Raw genomic sequence first — 24052 nt, 5'->3', positions numbered from 1 at the left:
TCTCTATTCGAATTACCCGCAGTAGTAATTTTCATTTCATAATTCGCGTTATAACGAATTCAAGTACCTTTGTACGAACAGTTGAATTGTTCTCCTGTCTCATCCCATCGCGTATTGTAATTTACGTAGTTCCCTCCGATCTTCAGTCTTACACACGGGAACGAACGCTTTTGTTGGAAATTCAGCATTTTGCACCACCGGTTATGGAACATTCCGTAAATTACACTGTCAAATGTAAGAACCTACTGCACCTTCGACACATTCCATAGTGCCATTCAACGAATTTCATTCTTCTAGTCTTCTCAGTTAAGATAAGCACCGAGATTATTAATTTTTCAAGATCTTACTATAAAATGCTTGGAAAATGTGAAATTCCGATTGCTTCTGAAAAAAATTGTGTTCCGAATTACCCCGTTCACGTACAACCAGCACGTTCAACGAATATATAATGTTTGGGCATCAAAGCTGATGTCGCTTCGACACTCATCTTGCAACTACAACTCGTCTCCCGAAAGCTCAGACTTAATCGAGTTTATTAATTATTGATCAGTTGTAATAAGATTAGCTCGCTTGTGCGCTTCGAGGGACAGTGAACCATTAACTGTCACCCTGCTATGCCACCGTACGCTTCTGAATAACGTATCGCCGTCTGAACATACAATACTAATTTTTGCTCGTCCCTGAATCATTTAAAGTAAATTGAAATAATTCCTAATTAAAATAGATTCCAAATCAAACTTTCCGATCAAAATAATTGGAACGAAGTTCCATACCTGAAATAATTCATAATGAAAATAGAAAAATCAAATATTGTCAGAGGTTTGCTTTAATTGAATATCTTTATCAGAAACTGGAACAATTCTATACTTAACATTTGAAACTTCTTGCAGCAAGCGATAAAGTGTCTAATACAATTAACAGAAAGTAATTCATTTTTGATCAACCAGGAAACAGTAAAGAAATTGAAGAAATTGAATAAGCGTTGGATTCGTATAACTGCTTTCTAGAATAACATGAATTAAGCTCTTCTTTCCATTTTATATTCCTGAAGAGTTAATCTGTTTACCGGAGTATATTCACTTAAGATAAAACGGATACTTCTATTACATTATAAGGATTTTAATTTTAATTGTTTATCAGTGATTTTCATTTAAATTGTTTTTAAACATTCTCAATGAAACGTGAAAGTTTCACGATTCTCCGCGCTGATTATACACCATCAACTTCTAATTCACCGCTCCAAACATTTTGTTTGTATAGAGAGGTACAGATATCGTGCGCCTGTTAAAATATTATCACAACCGGGGAAAATGAATTTTAATGAAAATTCAAGTTTCGATCTGTATATAATACATACTCCGTTATTATTAACTCGTGAATAAAACTCAGTATATTTAACTCTATGTAAAACTCGTATTTCCCTACACACATACTTTATCGATAAATTTGAATTTCAATGTAGGAATAAAATTATCATTTATTTCTTTTTTCCCGTGTAGGTTCAACCTTCAGGCAAACATAATATTACTTAAAATTTAAACCCTATTAGATATTGAAATAATATTTTGCTAAAAATTATAAGTGCAGTTTCCTTTTAATCAAATGAAACATTGTACTATCTGATCAATAAGAATTATCTAATTAGTGTAATGGTTTGCAAATTACCATTTGACTGATAAATTTAATTAATTAGTGTGTATATCTTAAACTTTGCATCGACTTTAAGGGAATATTTGTCAAATAAATAGACGGTCATCGATAAAGTAATCGTTCCAGTATAAATAAGAAAGAAGTAAAAGAACCCCTAATAAATGAAGCAATTTATGCATGCCTATGTTTGCCCAACGTTTATTTATTCGAATGAGAACGCGACCCTTTGAAGTTCATCGAAGCATTTCCTATATTACCTGAAGTCTGCTTTTCACGGTTAATTAGTCGCTGATATGCAGTTTTTTATTGATAATCAAACAACTAACTCGGCAATGGAGCAAAGTGATTTTATAAAATGAACCTTCAAACTGTGGAGTAGTCATAAATTGACGTGCAAGTTCTCTAAATTGATAGCTGAAGTACTTTAAAACGTTAGCTGAAAGTGAGGTACACGATATTGGAGTCTGGAAACATTTTGTTGATTACATTTCATTGGATCACAGGAAACTGCAGCTGCAATTAATTCAATCTTTTCTATCCTTGTCACGCTTTGTTCTTCTCTTTGATTTCCTACCATTGTTTTCCTCGTTCGATCAGCCCTCCACTTCAAACACCCTGTCTCGGATTTTACTTTTCTTCCTTTTGTTGACACCTATTCCCCATCTAGTCTACTTCCGAGAAAATCCTGCTCCCCTTGCTTCTACGTTGCTTCCTCGTTCGCGGCATTTCTTTGACCTTTTTTTAATTGAAAAGAGCGGTCGTCGTGAACGCCTGACGTGAAAACAGATCTACACTCGGAGTATTTATCGATTGGCGACAAAGCGAAGAAAAAGATATTGGGGTGCTCGAACACCCTTAATATTATAGACTACAATTATCAAACGCAAGGCAGGTACATTTTAAACTAATTAGTATGCAATGAAATTTTTTGTATCACAATTAGAAATAAAATCACTCGTATTAAAAAATTTCTTATTATAAATAAAATTTGACGAAATATTCTATATTACTTATATTTGAAAGAGTTGTCCTTGTTTTTTAATGCAGAATAAATCCCTCGGGGGTTGTACTACAATTTTCAGTTTACCTGGTATAGGGATGGGCAGATAGTGACTAATTAATTGAACACGATACTGCTATCTTATGTCGTACAAGCCTCTTAGCAAACACATAATGCACTAGTCATTGTTTATAACTCGCTCGTGTCACACTTAACAAGGAAAGTTAGGTAACCCGGAAATTCAGAAAATTACGAAACTTTGCGTCTAAGCTTAGTAATTTGCTCCTAGAGCTAACTTATTTTTGTTGGTGTCGTGGTATGATTTTATGGGGATGAAATCGTCCCTCGAAGAATACTATTAATTTATGTTGCATTCGTGCTTCTTACGTTTGTTTCTTCATCGTTATAAAAATACTTCAATTCCTGTTGGCATACTTACCAGGAGCCACTACAGATGGTTCACCAAACGGATTCTTTCGCAAGCAAAGTTTCTTTGTAAGATATCAGAACATCCGAAAATAAATGTCTTTCGTTGCTTCTTGAGAAAACGTTTCAAGAGGATGTCGAGTTTGATTATAGAGAACGACTACTTTTTACAGTGAAAATTTACAGTAATTTTTCTCTTGAGCACTCGCTAAAGGACGTCAGAAGTAAGTTGAAAAGAAGGGGGTAGAAGAGTAGATGAACACAGGATTCTCAGATAATAAGAATCTGTAGTGATACTTATCTTTCAATAAAACCAAAGAAGAAAAGTTTTAATTAGGGGAAAGAGCACTGAACCGATTTGTACAGTAGCATCTTGTAGGGACTCGTGAAAAATATGGATCGTTGCACAATGGCGTGTTTCGTGAATAAATTTAATTTGCGACTTGACGGATAATGAAAGGGTTCAAACATACATTCTATGAAAATCTCGCAAACTCAATTTTATCATTTTTATGCAATCAGTTTATTTACTTTTAATTTTAAAACAATTTTATCATAATTTTACATAAAGTTTAACAAATGTCGTGGAACTTTTGAGTAGGATTGTACGCAAGGAAAATATTCAGAGGACCGAAATAGGATAAAAGCTTCTCTTCGTTGCATAGGATACAAAAAAAATGTATAACAGAGGGAACAAAGAAAGACGAAAGGGAAAACAAGACCTTTTTTCATACACAGGATGTTTGGTAAATGTGGTCGAAAGCTGGTCTCGTATCCTTTTATATTGTACTTTATTTTCTTTAATTAATAGCAGTTGATATTCAGATGGGTATTGTACTCTGTATGTCAGCCGTAACTCATCGAGAGTCCATTAAAATTGAATTTTGACCGCACGCTTTTGTCGCTAGGACGAATAAATACAACGGATAAATATCGAAAAGGTATAAATTCCTGCCACGGGATTTTCTGCCGTTTACTCGATCGTATTTGCTTATAGTACGATGAAATCGGGCCACCTGTGATGATTTTCCGCCGAGGAAAATTGAACGAACATCGCCTTTGACTCTGTACTTTCACGTGCCCGGTAAAAGGCCAGCTGAAATATGAAAGTCGACTACCATTTCTGCCCTTTCCTATTTTTTTTCCCTCCCCCATCCTCTCCAATGTTATATCGTTGCTTATGCAGACGATTGGTACGTTTTGCAAAGACGAAATCTCAATTTTGTACATGGTAGAATCGACGAGAAATTGCTAATCTGCAGAAAACTTCCATTTTCTGTTTTACGCAAAGGGTAGATTTTCAGCAACCGTTCGAAACTGTTCCAATTTTTTATCAAAACGTTGAAGCGACTAAATTCTGTATTCTCTTTTTCTTTAATGTTTCACTGTATTTGTGAAACGGCTTACCTTTTTCTGGAATAATTATTGGAAAAATGAAATCTCGATTTTGAACAGAGTTTCCTGTATGAAAGTAAGCTGTGTCTGTTGGATCGATAAAAATTGAGGTATCAGGAAATATTGAAAATTATTTCAAACTTTTAGAGCAAGCCCTAGAATGGTTTTATTGTTTTTTACTATTCTTTATATTTCTTCGTTTGAAAATAAAATAGATACCTCTTTGAAACTTATCTATTCTCAAAATAAATATTTCTGAACAAAAATAGAATTTATCAGTTAGTTTATAATAAATCAATCATGTGACGATTGTATTTGACCAAAGATAACAATGAACAGTTAATAAATTAATTTCTAAATTAAATACTAATTGATAATTGCAATTTTTTAGGAAGTTTTGCATACTGTAGGGCGTGTATCCGTTCTCAGAGATGAAGGAGGTCGCAAGCTGTTCAATTTATAATTTCCTTTGGGGATCAGAGAAGCAAACGACAAGAGGAAGTTTCCACGGAGAACGGCCAACTATTTCCAGCGACAGTTAAGTCTTCCATCGGGATTACCGTAGTTTCCACTTTACCTGACCTACCGCAAAACTCTATTGACACGGCTACAATTTCCTTTCTCGAGGTTAGAAAGTAAAGATTATGAAGAGCTCGTACTTTATTCCTTCATTTTCATTCGAGATCCTTCGTGACTCAGTCAGTTCTTTTTCTTCCTTTGATATTCGGGAGTTTTTTGATTTTTAATAAACAACTCAGTATTTATAAAATATTTATATTACTTTATTGTATGTCAAAATACAGATATGATTTTATGATATAAAGGTGCTATATAACATCACTTATGACACATCAATTTAAAACTTAAAGATTGTTGAAAATGACCAGACACTCCTTCAATGTTGTCCTTGTTTCTGTTACAGGAGAACATGCAGAAATCATCTCTATCCTTGTGGTGACTACAGATACAAGAAGACTGGACATTCCTTTGTTTTCGAGGGGCATCATTTTGGAGGTTCCAGACATCCAGGTGACGTTAGACGGTATGACCAGTCCTGCCTATTTCACCAGTCCTTCTTCTATCACATCTCGCCTTGACAACTGAAAAACACAATTTTTACATTCTTTAATTTTCTTCCTTATACAAAATCATAATTATTAATTCAAATAATTGTTTAACAAACTTGTATTTACTTGATACGTCTTAGTAAATAAATTACTTTAAAATAGCAAATGACTATTTATTCAACTTACCCAATTTCCTTTCTGAATTATTAATTAAATGCGTTCAATTTCTTCCCTGATTGAATTATTTATTCAAAAAACCAAAAGTCAGCGCCCTCTAGCGGCAAACATTTGAACTAAATTTTCGATGTCGAATCAGCGCCATCTGGTTTTAGAAAAAGGAACTAAAGCATACCGAAATTTTGGCCCTCTAGCGGCAAAAATTTGAACTAAATTTTCGATGTCGAATCAGCGCCATCTGGTTTTGGAAAAAGGAACTATATCATGCCGAATTTTTGGCCCTCTAGCGGCAAAAATTTGAACTAAAATCTCGACCTCGAATCAGCGCCATCTGGTTTTAGAAAAAGGAACTAAATCAAGTAGGAATTTTGGCCCTCTAGCGGGAAAAATGTGAACTAAAATCTCGACCTCAAATCAGCGCCATCTGGTTTTAGAAAAAGGAACTAAATCAAGTAGGAATTTTGGCCCTCTAGCGGCAAAAATGTGAACTAAAATCTCAACCTCGAATCAGCGCCATCTGGTTTTAGAAAAAGGAACTAAATCAAGTAGGAATTTTGGCCCTCTAGCGGCAAAAATGTGAACTAAATTTTCGAGGTCGAATCAGCGCCCTCTGGTGGTAAAAAAAGGAACTAAATTTTGCAGAGATATAAGGAATGCAAAGATGTAAAGGATGCAACAATGTAAGGAATAGAGCAATATAAGTGTTACAGGGATGTGAGGATGTGCCTGAATATAAGGAATGGAGTGGTGTAAGGAATATAGAGATGTGAGGGATGTACAGATGTAAGAGATGCAGAGATGTAAAGGATGCAGGGACGTAAGGGATGGAGGCATGTAAGGACATAGACGTAAAGGATATAGTAAAGTATAGTAAAGGGATGCAGAGATGTAAGGGATGCATGGGTATAAGGAAAGCAGGGATGTAAGGAATGCAAAGATGTAACAGATGCACGAATGTAAGGGATGCAGGGATGTAAGAGATGTAGAGAACTGAGAAGGGTGAGCCGGGGCCCATGAATAGAGATAAAATAATAAATAAAAGAATTAAATAAACGCAGGAAATAAAATAAGTGTACATGTAGGTTTAACAGGTACGTTCGCACCCTTCGGCGGTCGCTATAAGACTGAAGAGGTCTCACCTGACTCTGGATCAAGCTGAGAACAACGATACCCAATCAGGAATGACGTTCCGGAAGTTAGATAAACAAATAATAAGTCAGTTGCTGTTTTAAAATAATTTATTCACCAAGGCACATGAAGTGAATACAAATTTGTAAAACAATTATTTTAATAATTTGTGTTCATTTAACTGATTTTTAAAAAGATAGAATCAAAGATAGTGTCAAAATTGTCTTTTTAGTTGTAAATGATAAAAGGTGTGATAAAAGGTGGACTGGTAAACCAGGAATGACTGTCATACCGCCGGTTCGGGGTATCTGGAACTCCCAAAATTATGACCCCTCGAGAATAAAGGCATGTCCAGTCTTTTTGTATCTGTAATCACCGACCCGTCTCTGAAGTTTCTTAGTTTCCACTCGTGAGGTCCTTAGAACGTGTGATGTTGAACAGCCATTGTGACGTAACTTGAAATTAAACATTGTAAATTATCCACTGAGAGAAACAAATTGAAATCAAGAAGGAATGAATGACAAGCTTCATTTAGAATTAAGAGGAATAAGTTTTTACCTGTGGTATAGAACGTTGCATTGTAGAGCACGTAGCTCCAATTCGTATTTAGGAAACCTTTAGGCAACAAAAGTTTGTGTTTCTAACTTCATCGCTTTTCGTAACTTAACATGCGCGTTTGTTTTCTTTCGTGGAAACTTTATTGTCACTTGTTATTCCGTAAATGGTTTCGATTTCTTCGAAATTCCTTTCTCACTGCAATTTCCACCCCTTTGTCGTAAAGTTTCACTGTCCAACTTGGGCGAAACTTCATCAACTCGTTTCAGTCGCATTCAGAATCCACCGTTCTTTATTTCTCTTGGAAATTTCTCTTACTTCCTTCCTTCAAGTTGAAGATATTGAACATTTAATTAAATAATATTTCTGTGCTTAAGGAAATTTATTCATAATTAATGGTAACTCTGAAATAATGGCATCCCCTTTTCCTACAGTGCTATCTTCCCTAAGGAAGTATACTATGCTTAGCACTGTACATCCTGTAATCTATAGAATTCTCCAAAGAAAATTTATACAAATTAGCTGAATTAATTGACAATAATGAAAGGAAAAAATATTAACGTTCGATGAAGATGTCTAATCCTTCCTTTGTTTGGGAAAAAGTACCTGCAGCTTTGATGCCTACGACAAGGGAGATTAATGATCCCTCTTTTCCCATTATACCAGGCATCGATTTGTCGAAGTAGCAGAGATTGGTTTTGGTGTAATAAGAACACGTTGTTCGATGCTGTAGTTAGACCCTTGATTCCCTTTGATCCGATCTCTATTAGAATTGAGTGTATGTACCGAAGGATCTAGCAATAAACGCTGATGCACCATGTAATAAGACATTTTATGAAAGTTTGGTTTATGTTCCCAGAAATATAGCAACACAAAATTGAACGAATAAAGAAGAAAAATTAATTTCTAAAATGCAGCAATCTTAATTTATACCTGCTTTGAATTCTCCTGTATTTAAATAATAAATAAAGTTTAATTAAAGATAGTAAATTAAATTTTCATTTAATCGTCCTTATAATCAGATAATTAAAACTAATTAAACAAAAAATTTTAAGTGTTTAATTGAGAGCTAAGCCATCCACACTCTGGATATTGAAAAAAACTACATCACGGTATCGATTATCTGATTTAAGCAATTAGAGAACGGAGAAACAAAATAGAAAATGCATCAAGTGCACACATTTGCGATTGTATAAGCATACGGAATAGGTAATCAGAATGGTACACGATGGACAGACGAAAGCAGCAGAACACACGGTCGGAGATGTACACAAATGGACAAGAGAATCAGGACACTAAATTCTATCAATAATGTTCACCTTTCTAGTCGAATTTAAAGCGAAATTAACATTCGTGGCAAGAAATGCACTTCATTAAATCACAGGTGTACGATGCATGGCTTTACTCTTAATGTCACTAATCATTTCAGAAGATCGTGTTTGAAATTTCGTTATTTTACGCGATGAAATGCGATGTGCCTTCTTAAAATTCCATACCTATTTTCGCGGATCTATAACATGAATGATAGATCTTCTGTCTAGAGCATCTAGAAATTTCATCAGTGCATATTCAGCTGCAAACTTATATTTGTCCTTGTCAGAAGCACCCCTTATCACATATTCATCCCAGCTGTTTGAAAATTTTTCATAATAGTATTTTTTTAAAAGCATCCTTCATTTTATGATATTTTCAGTCTGACACGAACGAACGATATACACGTGTTGATAATTACCAAAAAAAAAAAGAACCGATTTATCTGAAATGTCATTTCTGATACTGTTCTAATCTCGCAAACTTGTTTCACTGCATCGTCGCTGATAACTCAACAGAATATTCGAAATATTCCATAGCAATTTTACGCAGCATACAATCTGGACCAATAACGTTTTACAGGGTTGCTTTGGTTCTGTTACGATAACGGTTAACGATATTGGCTCCCCTGTTACCCTCGTAATATCTGTTATCAGCATTAACGTAAAATTATCTTTCAATAAAATCGAACGATTCAACTTTGACGATGCAATTTTGCGACACGTGTTTCTGACGCATCGTTTCCATGAATAAGAAATAACGAAAGGGAATCTAACTATCTGCAATGTGTGAGAAGAACACGAAGAAGAGACAAAATTTTATAAGCTTTCCTAAATATAGTGTATTAACAACGTTACCTAATTGTAGCAGGCCGAAATAAATATAAAGTCTCCTTTATTTTATCAGATGGGTGGACATGAAATATTGGATTTTAATTACTCTTCAAAGCTGGTAGAGTCGCTTTGATTCTTTTGTTTTAGAAACTGAATAACGGTACACCACCTAAAGGCTTGATTTCATAGTTACTCTCTGTAAAGAACTTCTCTTTGAAAGCATTTTTGTATTTTTGAAACGTGGTCAAAGCCACCGTGAATTGAAATTGAATATTAAACTATCATATTTTTAATCATCAAAAGTTAGGACTAATGAACCAAGTATGGGTGAAAAATATATTATTCACAGAAAACTGACTGCATTTCCATTAATTAAATACTAATCTACTGTAGAGATATCGTATTACTTATTGCAATTTCAACTGGTATATCGATTTTGTCTCCGCTGAAAATATTCCTCGAATCTAGTCGAGTATCGTGTGAAATTCCGAGAGCTTTTTGGCTCTCTTACAATCGAACTATGCTTTGATAATATTGAAAACACGGTTTGCCAATATCGGGCCAATTCGTTACCGTTACTGTGGAAAGGATGGGACAGCAATTTCCTTAACGACACATATCCTTTACCTGGTTTTCTTAAATTGCTACGGTTTTGTAGTACCATTATTTATAGAGGACGTTTCTGAAATGATTCGAGTCATGGAAGAAGGTTTAATTTGTCATTAAATTTTTCACGAATTAGTTTCATGCAGTGGAGCAAAGTGTTGTGCAGGTTCGGTAAAAATTTGAGCAAAAAAATATTGATCCATTCTGCAGGAAAATATGGTACCAAAAAATGGCTCTGAAGGTTCGTGTAATTTTCGCAATTTTGCGAAATTTTAATGAATTTTTTCCTACCATTTTCATAAGCAATACAAAGAAATCGATTCAGTGAAACAGAAATATTCATACACCACTTTGAAAAATTATAATTAAACAAAGTGCAAAATAAATTTTCCAGCTTCAAACATATCAGGTTTAACTAAAATTATGTTGAATTGTAATTAAAATCATAGTCACTGACCAACGGAAGGAACTAATTACTACAATCGTTGTTATAATCCACAGCATAAACAATTTCGTAATTTCCGTTCGTTAATGGGATTGAACGCGAAATGAAATCCATTCGATTGCCGGAAAAGAGGTATTTTCACGGTTCTCGTTTGTTTCAATCTCTCTTTTTCCCCTTTCCTACATTGGGTGTATTTGTTTTCATTCGTTTTTTACTTATACTTTTTCGAACAAACTAATATACACGCTCCCCTATTCTTCAATAAAATTAAGGCACCCTCGTAAGTGTATGTACTTTCTGAAAGTCGTTTACACCCGCTTTTCCTTTTCCATATTCACAAACATTGAAACCTTGCCAGTGAGTCAGGTTTAGTTCTTATTTAAATTTCAACAAAATAAAATTAAAATTAAATATACACACAGTCCCTTCGCTAATTGTTCTTTGACGAAATCGAAGCCTTTGTAAAATATCACTAAAAACTATATTCGGTCAAAAATCGTTAACGACGATACACTTTATTGAACCGAAATTTTCTAGTCACAGAGGGACGGTTTCAAAGACAAACTAGGCTAATTTCGTTTTGGATTTAACGAAGAAGAAAAGCGTTCAAACTACCGCAGGATTTCCGAGGGAAATGCTGTTTGTTACAAAAAAACGATCGATTGTAAAACGAATGATTCAATTTTACACGGTCGCGGGGAAAATCTTTATGGAAATTTCTGGGAATATATTCGACAGATGAGGCGGTAGAAAAGTGGGACAACATTCTTGAACTAAATTTTCAATATTGACAAGCAAAATTTATGGACAGCGTCAGATAACTGGTGGCACGTCGAAGATGTAAATTACTATTACTGCCTGGAAGAGTTATTTCGTAAAAATATTACCGATGGCCTGTTCGATTTATCTCTTTTTTAAAAGTCCGTCGAACTTTTAACACAGTTACAGTCCTCAGTTTCACTGTACGTTTAATCAATCCGTCACAATTAATTCCTAAAAGATAAAAATGGCACAAAGGTAACGAAAAATGGTACTTATAGTGTATTAATTTGTAACTTAAGGCGGTCAGAGTTGATCCTATAAGGTAAGATAAGAAATTTTTTTCCCAAGCAAATCACCAACTTATATTCGCGCGCAGATGGTTCTTTCGATCAAGCAGGCGACTTTCGACTCGACGGAATAATAATTCGAAGCGTCCAGGGGAACGCAGGCGTCGATGTCGTTGCCAGAAGAACGGATTTGCAGTTGGCAGAGAAGCGAGAGACAACTTCCTGTGAAAGTTTCTCGACCGACCGGCCACCCATCTATCTCTTCTCCATTCGACTACTTCCTTATCTTTGTCTCTTTCCATTCAGCCTTATCGCCTTTGCTGCTTTCGTACGGAAGCTCAAAGAGGGTACGAACGTGCCTGGAAAAATTCCTGGGAAACCAACCATTCCTTCCCAGGACCAAGAGAAAGCCTCTTCGGCTGGCCTACGCTTCCGAAAATGGACATCCTCGAGATAATGCTTTCCTCTTCGATAGACCTCCTTTTGTTCGATCAACTTCCCTTGATTACATGATTGGTTACCTTTCATTCGAGCAACAATCAAATAATTCAATTCACTCTGTTGCTTGTAATCCAATGCTCTTGATGGAATTTTAACTAACCAGATAACTATAGAATCGCCTTTGTCTCGGGTCTTATTCATAGTTGTCAGTGAACACCTTATGAATTCTAATTTATTTATTTCTCTTTCAATTAAAATGTAATAATAATGTAATAATGAAATATAATATCTATGGACCATCTGTGAGTATTTTTTTATCTTCCATTAAGCTCATGATTAAATTACTTTACATTTAATTAATTTGATTCCGAATTAGAATATGTTTCAATGGTTTAAATACGCAATTATCATAACGTGAACTAATATTAGAGACAGTGGAACATAAATTTATCGAACAGCTTATGTATAACGCTTTGAAATTATGTAGGACCATGTAATGAGCATAATTAGGGATCATAACTAAATACGCTTAATGTGACTTCTTTGATTGGACATAGAGCTATCTGTGATTTATCTTTTCTATTAGAAATTATTAATGACCTTAATTAGTGCTGGGATTATCGATCGCTACCATTAGGAAGCAGATGTATTTGAATAATTGAGAAAAATAATAGCACTGCTATTATACTAATTGAAAGTTTGAAATTTGAAAATGAATGATTATAAGAAGACGATGATTCATATTTGAATATCAATTTAGTAAATTTTATTTTTTAGAAAAGGATCGAGAAACAGTTGGCTAAAATTTTAGTTAAATTTCCTCCATTCGCTCTCGTAATGTATCAAACTATTTTCAAGTCAAAATGAAGTGATTTACGTTCATTCAAAGCTTTGAAATTATCGACGCGAGTTGAATAACTTCGTACACCAGTGGTTTCCATATTTTGCCATTTTAGGTACCCTTTTTGTGCCATTATTTTTTTTTTCAAAATCAGATCGCAGACTTCTTTGATATAGCAATAGAAAAATTTTCGCACAACCATGATGTTGCGAATGAAATTATTATTTAATAACGACGTCGTTTCAATGAATCTATTGAAACGCATCGCGACGCCTTAGGGCGCACAGTTTGGGAACCACTGACGTATATCTTTCTCAGACAGCGATGCGGGTATAGTTCTTTGCAAACGAACCTTATTCACTCGCAAAGAGGAAGAGGATGTCGCAAAAATTAGCTCGATGTTCGTCGAGTATCTTCCGCTTTCGTCGACGAACATTGAAATCAGAAGATCCTTAAATTACTTATTGTTCAAATTCCTTCTAAATATTTGTCTCATCGTCCACTCTCCAATTCTATCACTATTTCCAAAGCATTTTTATTCTTTGAATCGAGTGAAATATTTGACAAGAACGTAGACCTAAACGACATAGAATAATCAAAGTTACCATTTTGCATATATAATCGTGTGGAATTAATTATGAGTTCTGTTTAGTACAGTAAATTCCAGTAGATGAAGAAATAACTTTAATTTCCAACTTGCTACCTTTTGCAACAAACGTTCACCTAATGTAGTTTGCCTGTTAAATGATATGGCTATTTAATCGAGAAAGGTCTCAACAGAGATCCTTTATAGAATAAATTATTAGAACCTTTTGTTTTGACATTTTACTGGAAATCGGAAATATCAGTAAAACGGATAAGATAAGAAAAAAGAAACTAAGAATTGAACGGAGCAGTAGGATTTCCTATATTACGAAGATATTGAAAGCAGAGCTTCGAAATGGTTTCTCTTATGGGCCATTTTTGTCGGCCATTGCCTGCTAAAGGAGGTACCTTTTATTACTTCCATTTTCTCTTTCTGATTTTGCTTCCAATTTTCTTTGAAATGTTCTTACGAATTAACGACTCGAGCTTCGCTTTATTTTTCATCAACCTTCCTTTGTGTCTTTGTAATAGATACAGAGAGGACTCTTCTTTTGTTCTTTCAACTTTAACGTTATACCTGAAATAACTTCACGTAATAATGTTCTACAGATATATTCGAAATTCAACGATTTGCGATTTGAAATTAATAAATTTAAACATTACTAGTTGAAAATTTTATTACATTATACCTTGATTCGAGGTTTGTAATGAAACATCGTAGATTAAAAAATTTTAATTAAATTGTTAACCAGGAAAGAGTTACTTCACAAGCGTTTAAGCAGAGTAGCTAAAGCGTCATAAAAATTAATTATCTGTTGGAAGCAGTTTCGGATTACACTTCTCTGTTATAATATTGTTATAATTAAAATTTGTTTCATATTGTTAAATAAAATGAATTTTATAACAGCCACTTTAAAGATTAATGTAACATTTCACACGATTTTTAGCGGATTTATTATTAATCTTTTCATCAATGTTTGTTCTCACCAAAGTCGATATGCAGAGCATCAACCGTGCTTCGGGGTCCCTAACACCCCAAGATGATTTTAAGTTGGTGCGCAGTGAGGCGCCGGGGTCCCCGAAACCCCAAGATCATTTTAAGTTGGTGCGCGGATAGTCGGCGGGGTACCAGAAACCCCAAGATGTATTTAAGTCAATGCGCAGAGTCGCCGGGGTCCCCGAAACCCCAAGATCATTTTAAGTGAATGCGCGGATAGTTGCCGGGGTCCTCGAAACCCCAAGATAATTTTAAATCGATGCACAGAGTCATCGGGGTCCCCGAAACCCCAAGATCATTTTAAGTGGGTGCGCGGATAGTCGCCGGGGTCCTCGAAACCCCAAGATAATTTTAAGTCGGTGCGCAGAGAGTCGACGGGATCCTCGAAACCCCAAGATGATTTTAAGTCGGCGCGCAAAGAGGCGCCGGGGTCCCCGAAACCCCATGATGGTTTTAAATCTGCGCGCAGAAAGTCGCCGGGGTCCCCGGAACCCCAAGATGATTTTAAATCGGTGCGCAAGGAGAACCGCCGGGGTTCCCGACACCCCACTGATCTTACTCGCTCCTACATCCCCCTTTTAGTCGCCTCTTACGACAGGCAGGGGATACCGTGGCCATATTCTAAGTCCCCCGAGCCACAGGGGGTAAGATAATAATTTGTCGGTGCGCAGAAAGAGACACCGGGGTCTCTGATACCCCAAGATGATATTTTGGCGGTGCGCAGAGAGTCACCGGGGTCCCTGAAACCCCTGATGCCATAAAGTCAGTATGCAAACTCATAACGACGGTAGGTAATACCGACGGTAGGTAATACCGACAAGCGAAATATAAGAACGAAAAACGAACAAATCGTGAAACTTACTTGTTCGGAATAGTGATGGGTTTGAGCGGATCTAGCGAAATATAAGAACGAAAAACGAACAAATCGTGAAACTTACTTGTTCGGAATAGTGATGGGTTTGAGCGGATCTAGCGAAATATAAGAACGAAAAACGAACAAATCGTGAAACTCACTTGTTCGGACTAGTGATGGGTACGACTGGATCTAGCGAAATATAAAACCTAAATAAACGAACAAATCGCAAAATAATAATTACAATATAGTAATGGATATGACCTATAATAATGAAAGATTAGACCTAGAGAGAGTATAACACATTGAAATAAAGAAATATAAGAATATACCTAAACACATTTCTACTTTCCTGTGACCTGGGTATACTTGAACACCTAGAAGAAAATATAGTAGGATACTTACCTGAGTTTGCATACCAACATTATGGCATCCGGGGTGCCAAGGACCCCGGCGACTCTTTTTGCTCACCAACAAAATATCATCTTGGGGTGTCAGGGACCCCGGTGAGTCTCTCTGCGCAGCGACAAAATATCCTCTTGGGGTGCCAGGGACCCCAAAGACTACCTTTGCGCATCGACCCAATATCATCTTGGGGTATCAGGGACCCCGGTGTCTGCGCACCGACAAAACATCATCTTGGGGTGTCGGGGACCCCCTAACTACAATGTACGACCCATAGACTTTTTATAGAAAAATTGAAATCTCTGTAACTTTTGCGGAGGCCTTTGCGCTTTATATATATAAGATATAGAAACAATAAATAATAAATATAATACAAAAACAATATAACAGAGAACTATATAATGAAGAAACAATAATTTTAAGCCAAAATCTTTAAACTATTGCCCTAGCAGTTCCGCCAGTTTGGCATTTTATGAAGCCATCCGGGCTGAAAGTGTTAGAAAGGCATAACGTCACTCAAACGTGGAAAAAATGGTACCAATCAGTAAAGAGGAGTTTAGAAGCGGAAACTTTGGGGCCAGGGCCATATCCATAAACAAATGTTTCGTAAAGTGTCAACGTGTTCTACGTAGCATACCGAAATGGCACCATAAAACAGACCACAGCATACGGTCCTGAACTGCACCTGTTACCGTGGTCTGGTACCGAATATGTTAACAAGTTAAACTTCCCCAAGAAATTCTGTCAGGTGTTAAAGTGAAATAATTCCATTATTTTATTTTATATCTAATATGCATTTTATTGTTGGCCAAGTACTTAGCTAACAGAAGTAAACAAGAATCTGTATTCCTTCTCTCGGTTCGAACAAAAGTTCTGCCTAATGTCTTTCTCTCGTTACCTTACATCTCTTTCGAATTTTACTCCTATCATCGATATTATATGTACAAAATCAATGATGATAGATATTACAATGATCACGCATCTCCGACTTACATCACTTCCCATCAAATCTGCGTGCACGTGTACAATATAAATATGCCGCGGTTATACAGGACGATTCAAAATTGTTGTACACAATGAAAAGTACAAGGATACGATTTATCATTTTCCAAACCGTAGCTTCGTTTTTAAGATAAAAACAATTCCAAATTGTATATCGAATCTCTTAGGTAAACGACTACAAAATGATAAAGAATTTTTCGTTTTTGTCTTTTATATGCGTACAACATTTTTGATACACCCGGTATATGTCTATCTCTCCTTTCGTCTTGCTTTTATCCATAATCGTGTTAACAAACGTGTGTGCGCATTAAGTTCTCGACTGATCCATGTATCTTTGTCATAGGTGTGTTAAACTGGACAACTAATTGATTGTTAATCAATCATGTAACATTGAGACAATGAATAATACACCGGTAGTAAGTTTTATTTTATAAATGGCTGGCTGACTTTTCTAAAAGCATAGTACGAAGACCACTTCTATTTCAGTATTGTACTGGCTGTCTCAAAAAAATGTGTACACCATGAAAAGTGCAAGACTTAACGTTCCTTTTCTTCGAGGAACCTTTGCAATTTGGGATTTCATTTTCGAAATATAAAGAAGGATTTAAATTAACACAAAATTTGTTTCAAATTTTTGTTATTAATTTTGAATTGTATAGAGATTCAATTTGAATTGCTACTATCTGCAGCAACTCGATCAGCTGTTGGATCAAAGATCTAAAGATGGCGAAAGAATCAAACAGCTGACTTTTAATTACTTATATATCGAAAACGAAATTTCAAATTGTGAAATCGGAAAGGATTTATCAATTTTATTTATCAAGAATTATCCACGGTTTTCACGGTGTACACCTTTCTTTAAAACATCCTAGATTTTTCGCTTTGCATTCTGTTCGATCACTCGCACAAGCACACCTTCACACCCTCCTCGTTTTGTGTGTACGCACCCTTTCTTTCTGATCGTCGGGATGGTCTTTTGTCGATCGATTCGATTTTGTCCTACAATTTGCCCAGCTGGCTTCGAATCGACGAGGAAATTCTCTTGGAAACGATCGATGAACGCTCGCTATACTTCTTACAACTCTATCGAAAACGACTTTGAACATCGATCTTACGACAGATTCATTATTCTTCTTCGTACACGAAAAAATAGAGGGAAAATATATGATGCTCTTACGCTTTTATAGTATTTCTCGTTCGACATTTTACATGCTTTCAAACGTACAGGGTGACTCAGAAATCACAAAGGGGATGATCTCTCCAGATTCAGTTTACCAATTAAAATAAAATAATTAGTAATCTTACAAACTGTCAGATATAATTTTATTAATATTTAGAATTTAATTTTTAAATTTATTATTCATTCCTAATGACAAATACTAATTTTGGTGAATACAAATGCTTTTAAAAATCAGAAACTGTCGCTGTTCATTAGTGTGTTAAACAATTATCGTTTCGATTCGTTCTTAAACGAGCAAACACTCGACTACGGTTAACGAAGCAGGCGAAGTTCATCGACCCTTCGTGTCGTTTATTTCGATAGAAATGAGGAATTTTCCTGCAAAAGTGTTCCTTTCGTTAACTGTCAATTTCGCTTTCACTCGAAGCGTCGTCGTCAACGAGATAATTTTATCACAGAATTTTCCTTTTTCTTTTTTCAACAATTTGGGCACCACGTGATTCGCTTGGTTCTCAGGAAAATCATTGAAAAATAGGCTAAGCTTTCATACGATCAAGGAAATGAACCGACATTTAAATTTTTGGAAATATTATTTTAGGGGAAATACCGGTGAGTATTTTTCATAAGCATGGGCCACGATTGACCGAGCTTCGACTTCGAAAAACTTGAAGATATTGCAAAATTACTATTCTATTTTACAACTCCGTTCCCTGACAACCGTAAGAAAGCTATCAAAGCCTTCAGAAGTGTTACGAAAAGAGAAAGTAATAATACTAAGAAGACAGGTAAATTTTCATCGATTTTGTTGCCAAGTCCCGTAAGAACTATATTTATTGAAAATGTCCCCAACATAAATACGAGAGTCTTATACCGAGTAGAAAAAGAAATCTGCAACTGATTTGCAGATAAAAAAGGAAGAAAAACGAAACAAAATAGATAATACTTATTTACACGATAGCTCAATATGTGTCTTCTTTTTTCAGCACGTTTCATCGAAATCTTCGAATTTCATATGTCATTTCTCCTTTCTTTTTTTGTTCTTTTTAGCTTCATTTTATTTTTACAAATGAAACGTCAACCAAGACTTGCCTTGCATCCACACGCACACACGTCATACAGCATACAAAAAAGTGTCGCATAAGAAAATATAAATGAAATTCAATTGTTGTCTCTTTGCTTATCCTGAAATCTTGTTCTCAGACTTTTGAGTTCAAAAACAGTTCGCTCGTCTACTTAAAAGATTTCTCATTCTCACCGTCTTATCTTCGTACCATTTCTTTTTTTTTTTTGTAATCTTTTTTCTTTTTCTTTTTTTTTTTCTTTTTCGTTCGTTCGCACACGCTTGCTCGAACTACTTCGTTAAATCGACTACCCGCGGCTCCGTTATTAAAATATAATATAATTTCGATTCTTTAGAATAAAATATTATCTTCTTTTGTTTTGTTCACCTTTCTCTCCCTATCTCTTTCTGTCACCAGTCATCCACGCGTTCGATTATTCACGCAAAATATACAAGTTCGCAAATAATCTCTCGTCCATCCTTAGCTTATCACGAATTTTATATTTTCTCATTTTTCCTCTCGCGCGAATGAAAATGGCAATCGAGTATGCAACTTGACGAAAAAGGGATCCTTTGTTTTACGGTAATAGATACACGAGGCATTTATGTTTCAATAAAAGAAAAACAAAGGCTACGAGCAATTATTATAATAGTAATAATGTTAATAATAGTGATGATGATAATGATAGTAGTAGTAATGATACTAATAAATGTAATATTGATAATAGTAGAGTAATAGTTTTGCTCGTATCGTTCCTTAAAAAAAGAGAACCCATCGTCTATCCATTACCTTCATTTGTAAGCTTAAAAACTACCCTTATGTAGCTGCTGGACTAGCTCGAACAGTGTACGCTTATCTTTTATCAATTTTATATACTGTTCACGCTTACAGTTATCCCTTTTGATAAATATACAGGGTGTAAGAAAATGATGCAGGGTCGAACTTCCTTCATTTTATAAGATTTTGCTCGATTTACATAAAGATAAAGAAAAGTGATAAAGGAAATATGTAACAAATATTTTTATACCTTTGCATCTAGTCAGTATAATTTTTATTATAATAGTTTGATAGTAATGATTCCTTGAAAATTAATTTCTTTACCATTTTCCCATATTTGTTATTTCCAAATTTAATTTTTAGCTGACTATGGTGGTCCATATTACTAAAAGGGTTAAACATTTTTTACACCCTGTATACATCTATCAAAACTGTCTCCGTACATTTAATTGAAACTTGTTTGACATTGTACATTTTCAACGCAGAAAATGACAAATACGTAATATACAAATGAAAATAATTTACATTAATTCATGAATATCGTTTCAATGGGGAATGTTTGGTCATCCGTTAATTTAATTGTTAATATTTTGATGGATTATCCTCGTTCATATCAATAATAAATATTATATTAAATTCATTAGTACGTTATCTGTCGCAAAAATAACGAAGCCGAATTTTCAAAATGAAACTTTAATATCTTATGAATAATATAGCTAATATTGCTCATATAAAATTTTTAATATCGTATACCTACTTTTGAGTAGAAAGTAAATTGGAAGAATAAATAAATGAAGGATGGAAAATAAGTTAACATATAGAGTTATTATTTATTATCGACAAAAGTCGATATATATTTCGACAAAAGCACGTTAATAATTTCCGTAACTTAAAAAAAATCTAATATCCGTCACTTGGAGTTTGATCGTTTCAATCTTAAGAATTTCACAAATTTTGAAACAATCAATTCCTTTACGTCTGAGACAGAAATGATACAATGTTAAAATAAGTTCTAATGAAATGTACGGAGACTACTTTATTTATCGTCCTCAAAGTTGATAAACTTATCGAAAGAAACGTCCTACATACTATTTTTCACCCTTCTTCACCAATGTATGTATACCACCACTCAAAAGTATTAGGAAACTTGATGTTTAAATTTTATTTATTGCCAAATAATCATAATCATGATTCATTTTATTATTTACTTATATTATTAGGTTTATCTAGGCCATAGATCTACGCTCTATGAAAAAGATCATAGATCCTGACGACGTAGATCTACCCCTTTAGACACACAAATTTTATACTTTAGAAATTTGGCAAAATTATTCACAAAATTTTCGGCAACATTAACAGAGGTCCTCGAAATATAATATAGAGGATGTTAAAAATTTATAATATTTACCGAGTGTAATTAACATATAGGTTCTAAATCAATCAAGCACTCCAATACTTTCGAATGGCAGAAGAAGCTTCGTCGCGAAATGTCGGTGTCTCCTTAGTATTCATCATGCTTATATGTACAATGACGTACGCTCGAATTACTTTTTTTTTTTTGTATTTTTCATTTTTCTGTCGCGAAACGTAGTGTCGACGACGGATCGAGAAAGGTATAAAAAAAAGGGCCAGGGACACTGACACTTATCTCCATCCACCTAATCGCTAATATATTTACAAATCTACAAGCGAATGTGCCTCGTCTACATTGTCTCTATCAGTAGGCTGCACAGAATCGAAGCGTATCAAAACGACACTATTTTTTTTGCGCGATATTAAACATTTTTCAGCGCAGCGTTTCCGAAGAAAATCATTTCCACGCCAAAGGGACGTGGCTCGAGAGAAGAAATTGAACCACTGTGACCGACGAATCTCTCGATTATACTTCCCTCGTTATTTATATTCGTCCTCTTTTAAACCCCGGTCTCGATTTTCTTTGCTTCTTAAATTGAAAAAATACTATGTCATGTACAGATTGTACGCACTGTGCGCGATCGAATCGATCGACCTCAGAGGATAATCTACGTAAAGGTTAGAAATAGAAATAGAAGTAGAAATAGAATTCTATGGTTATCGACGAGGGTGTCTAAGACATGCCTCTCGTCGATCACGTACACTTACGAATCTTCTATTTACACGACGACGACAATCGTTCGCGTCATAATAATAAGTACTCCGTTTTGTTCTGTTTCTTTTTTTGTCTTTTTTTTTTTTTTTCATTTTTCTTTTTTCTTCCTTCGTCTCTTTCAAAGAGTTATCGCCGAGATGAAAATCTACCGAGAAGAACGCATGGCTATTTATTGTATTTGCAGTTTGTACTAAAATCGTGCCTCGTCTCGCGATAAGACGGAAACAGGGCTGAGAAACACTCGTCGTGATCTCGACTCGATAATGAGTATACGTGTAGTCGGCGGAAAAGTCGAGCGGTGATTGTACATACATCCGTCTACGATTGATTCGTCGATTAATTACTTTCGATGAAACCGAAAGTGGGCCGGCTTTCTTCTCGCTGACGAACTTACAGCGGAGAAATAGTAAAATGATCGGGTAGAAAAATGTCTTAATCCGAAACAGCATTCGCGAATATCAACACTTGGAAACAGTAACGAGCGCGTAGCAAACAAAAAAGATCGTGTAGCACCTTGTCTCGTATCACCAGCGACCGTGTCGTCGTTAAACTTATAAAGAGAGAAAAGGAAACGTAAAGAGACACTCTGTTAACACTCTGACGGCTATCAGTCAATTATCCTACTAATTACAATTTCTCAATTTACCGCTGTAGATTGGAGAGTATCTCGAAGAGTGTGAACAGGGTTGATCTGTACCCTCCTAATTCGGATACGGTTTCCACGAAACAAAATTCTATCTGAATGAAAACAGAACGATCGATTAAATATCCTACGAGTAAGATTTATTAGTCGTTTAGAAATCGGGCTCGTTATAAGGCAAGATGTTAAATAGAAAAAGGGGGCAGCTGAAAAAGTTGCTGAGAGTTTGAGAAGGAATGAAACGTGAGGCCGTCAAAGCGTCGATCTAAGTACGTTTCAAGAGTATTTCGAAAGATTAGCTAAAAGCTCGAGGACTGTGTCAAAGAACAGGCCATTTACTTCGATTTGATGAAAATACAAGGTACGCGGGGAAATATCTCAACCATATCTTCAATGTGTATGCATGTGTGTTTGGGTTTTTTCGCGATTAGACAACAATATTTAACACCGGTCTAACGATTAACGATCAGATTGTAATCTGATTTACGCTTACAGATTATACACGCTTAACGGTTTATGTACAGTTTACGGAATACTACTTCTCAATATGTACAATCAATAAAACTTCTTTCTTTTTTTTATTGGCGTCTTCGTAATGCCACTCGGAATACATATTGCATCTCTCCTGTGTATATAATATTAATGTATTTGTTCCTTTATTTAGTCGTCGATTTTTATTCGACGATAAATGAGCTTCGGAAAGAAAGAGAACCGTCGTTCGATCGCTCTTTCGTTATACAAGGGCACAAGCCTTGAAATAATCCTTGCGAATCCTCGAATTCGCAAAACAAAAATGAAACAACGTGTCATTGCACATGTCTTGGGAAAAGTTCATATGTACTGGCTTGACCGAAGCGAAAATACGGTGCAACGATCGTTCAACAACTGTGCTCGATTAAGGAGAAAACTCAACGACGACTGTAACAATTATAATAACCACCGAGGAAACTGAAAGAAACGTGTGTTGCTCAGTGCCGATAACAAATAACGCTTGTGTCTTGCGACGCTGAACCCCGAACGTCCTCTGAGAAAGCATAAGATCGTATTAAAAAGTACGATCCGAATTGTCTTTGATCCACGAATGTTCAGTTCGCTTTTGAATATCATTCAGCTCGCTGGATTTTCAGTCCGCCCCTTCGATCCACACTTTCCACCTGGCGTACGTCAAAACCTAACGGTACGACCACGGCGTTTAGTTAATTTCGCAGTAATTTCTTGGCTGACGACAATTAAGTAACACCTGTTAACTTAATCGTCAGCTTAAGCTGTTCTCAAACAACCCCTGGTTGCATAGTCAACAAGTACGTGGTTGGGTCGTAGTAGCCAGCCAAATAGTAAATATCGTTGTTGTCGTAGATGGTCAGGTATCTGTGCGGCTCTTTGCCCAGCTTCTCTGTGTACTCTTGAAGGGGTAGCACCTCGCATTTGTGAGAAATTGTTTGCACGTCGTTCTCATCCATGTGCGGTGACTCGAACAGAGCACCCTGGAGGCATTCGTAC

General features: G+C 35.5%; 2 protein-coding genes across 17 annotated transcripts in view; one reads left to right on the top strand and one right to left on the bottom strand.

Moving 5' to 3' along the window:
- LOC117601983 (uncharacterized) overlaps positions 1-5661 on the top strand; it is a 56773-nt gene extending 51112 nt beyond the window's left edge. For all 4 annotated transcript variants that reach the window (XM_076691549.1, XM_076691548.1, XM_076691547.1 and 1 more), the window contains one exon: positions 4863-5661. The gene's annotated coding sequence lies outside the window, so the exon portion shown is untranslated. The remainder of the gene's footprint in view (positions 1-4862) is intronic.
- Positions 5662-21962: 16301 nt separating this feature from the next.
- Positions 21963-24052, bottom strand: part of wge (BAH domain and coiled-coil containing protein winged eye) — a 66618-nt gene continuing 64528 nt past the window's right edge. For all 13 annotated transcript variants that reach the window (XM_034319696.2, XM_076691676.1, XM_076691674.1 and 10 more), the window contains one exon: positions 21963-24036. In XM_034319696.2, the coding sequence (XP_034175587.2) occupies positions 23824-24036 (213 nt within the window). In that variant the 3' untranslated portion in view covers positions 21963-23823. The remainder of the gene's footprint in view (positions 24037-24052) is intronic.

The sequence above is a fragment of the Osmia lignaria genome, chromosome 13 (assembly GCF_051020975.1).
Source record: "Osmia lignaria lignaria isolate PbOS001 chromosome 13, iyOsmLign1, whole genome shotgun sequence".
Lineage (NCBI taxonomy): Eukaryota > Metazoa > Arthropoda > Insecta > Hymenoptera > Megachilidae > Osmia > Osmia lignaria.
Note: the sequence above shows the minus strand (reverse complement) of the source record. Positions and strands in the feature narration are given on the sequence as shown.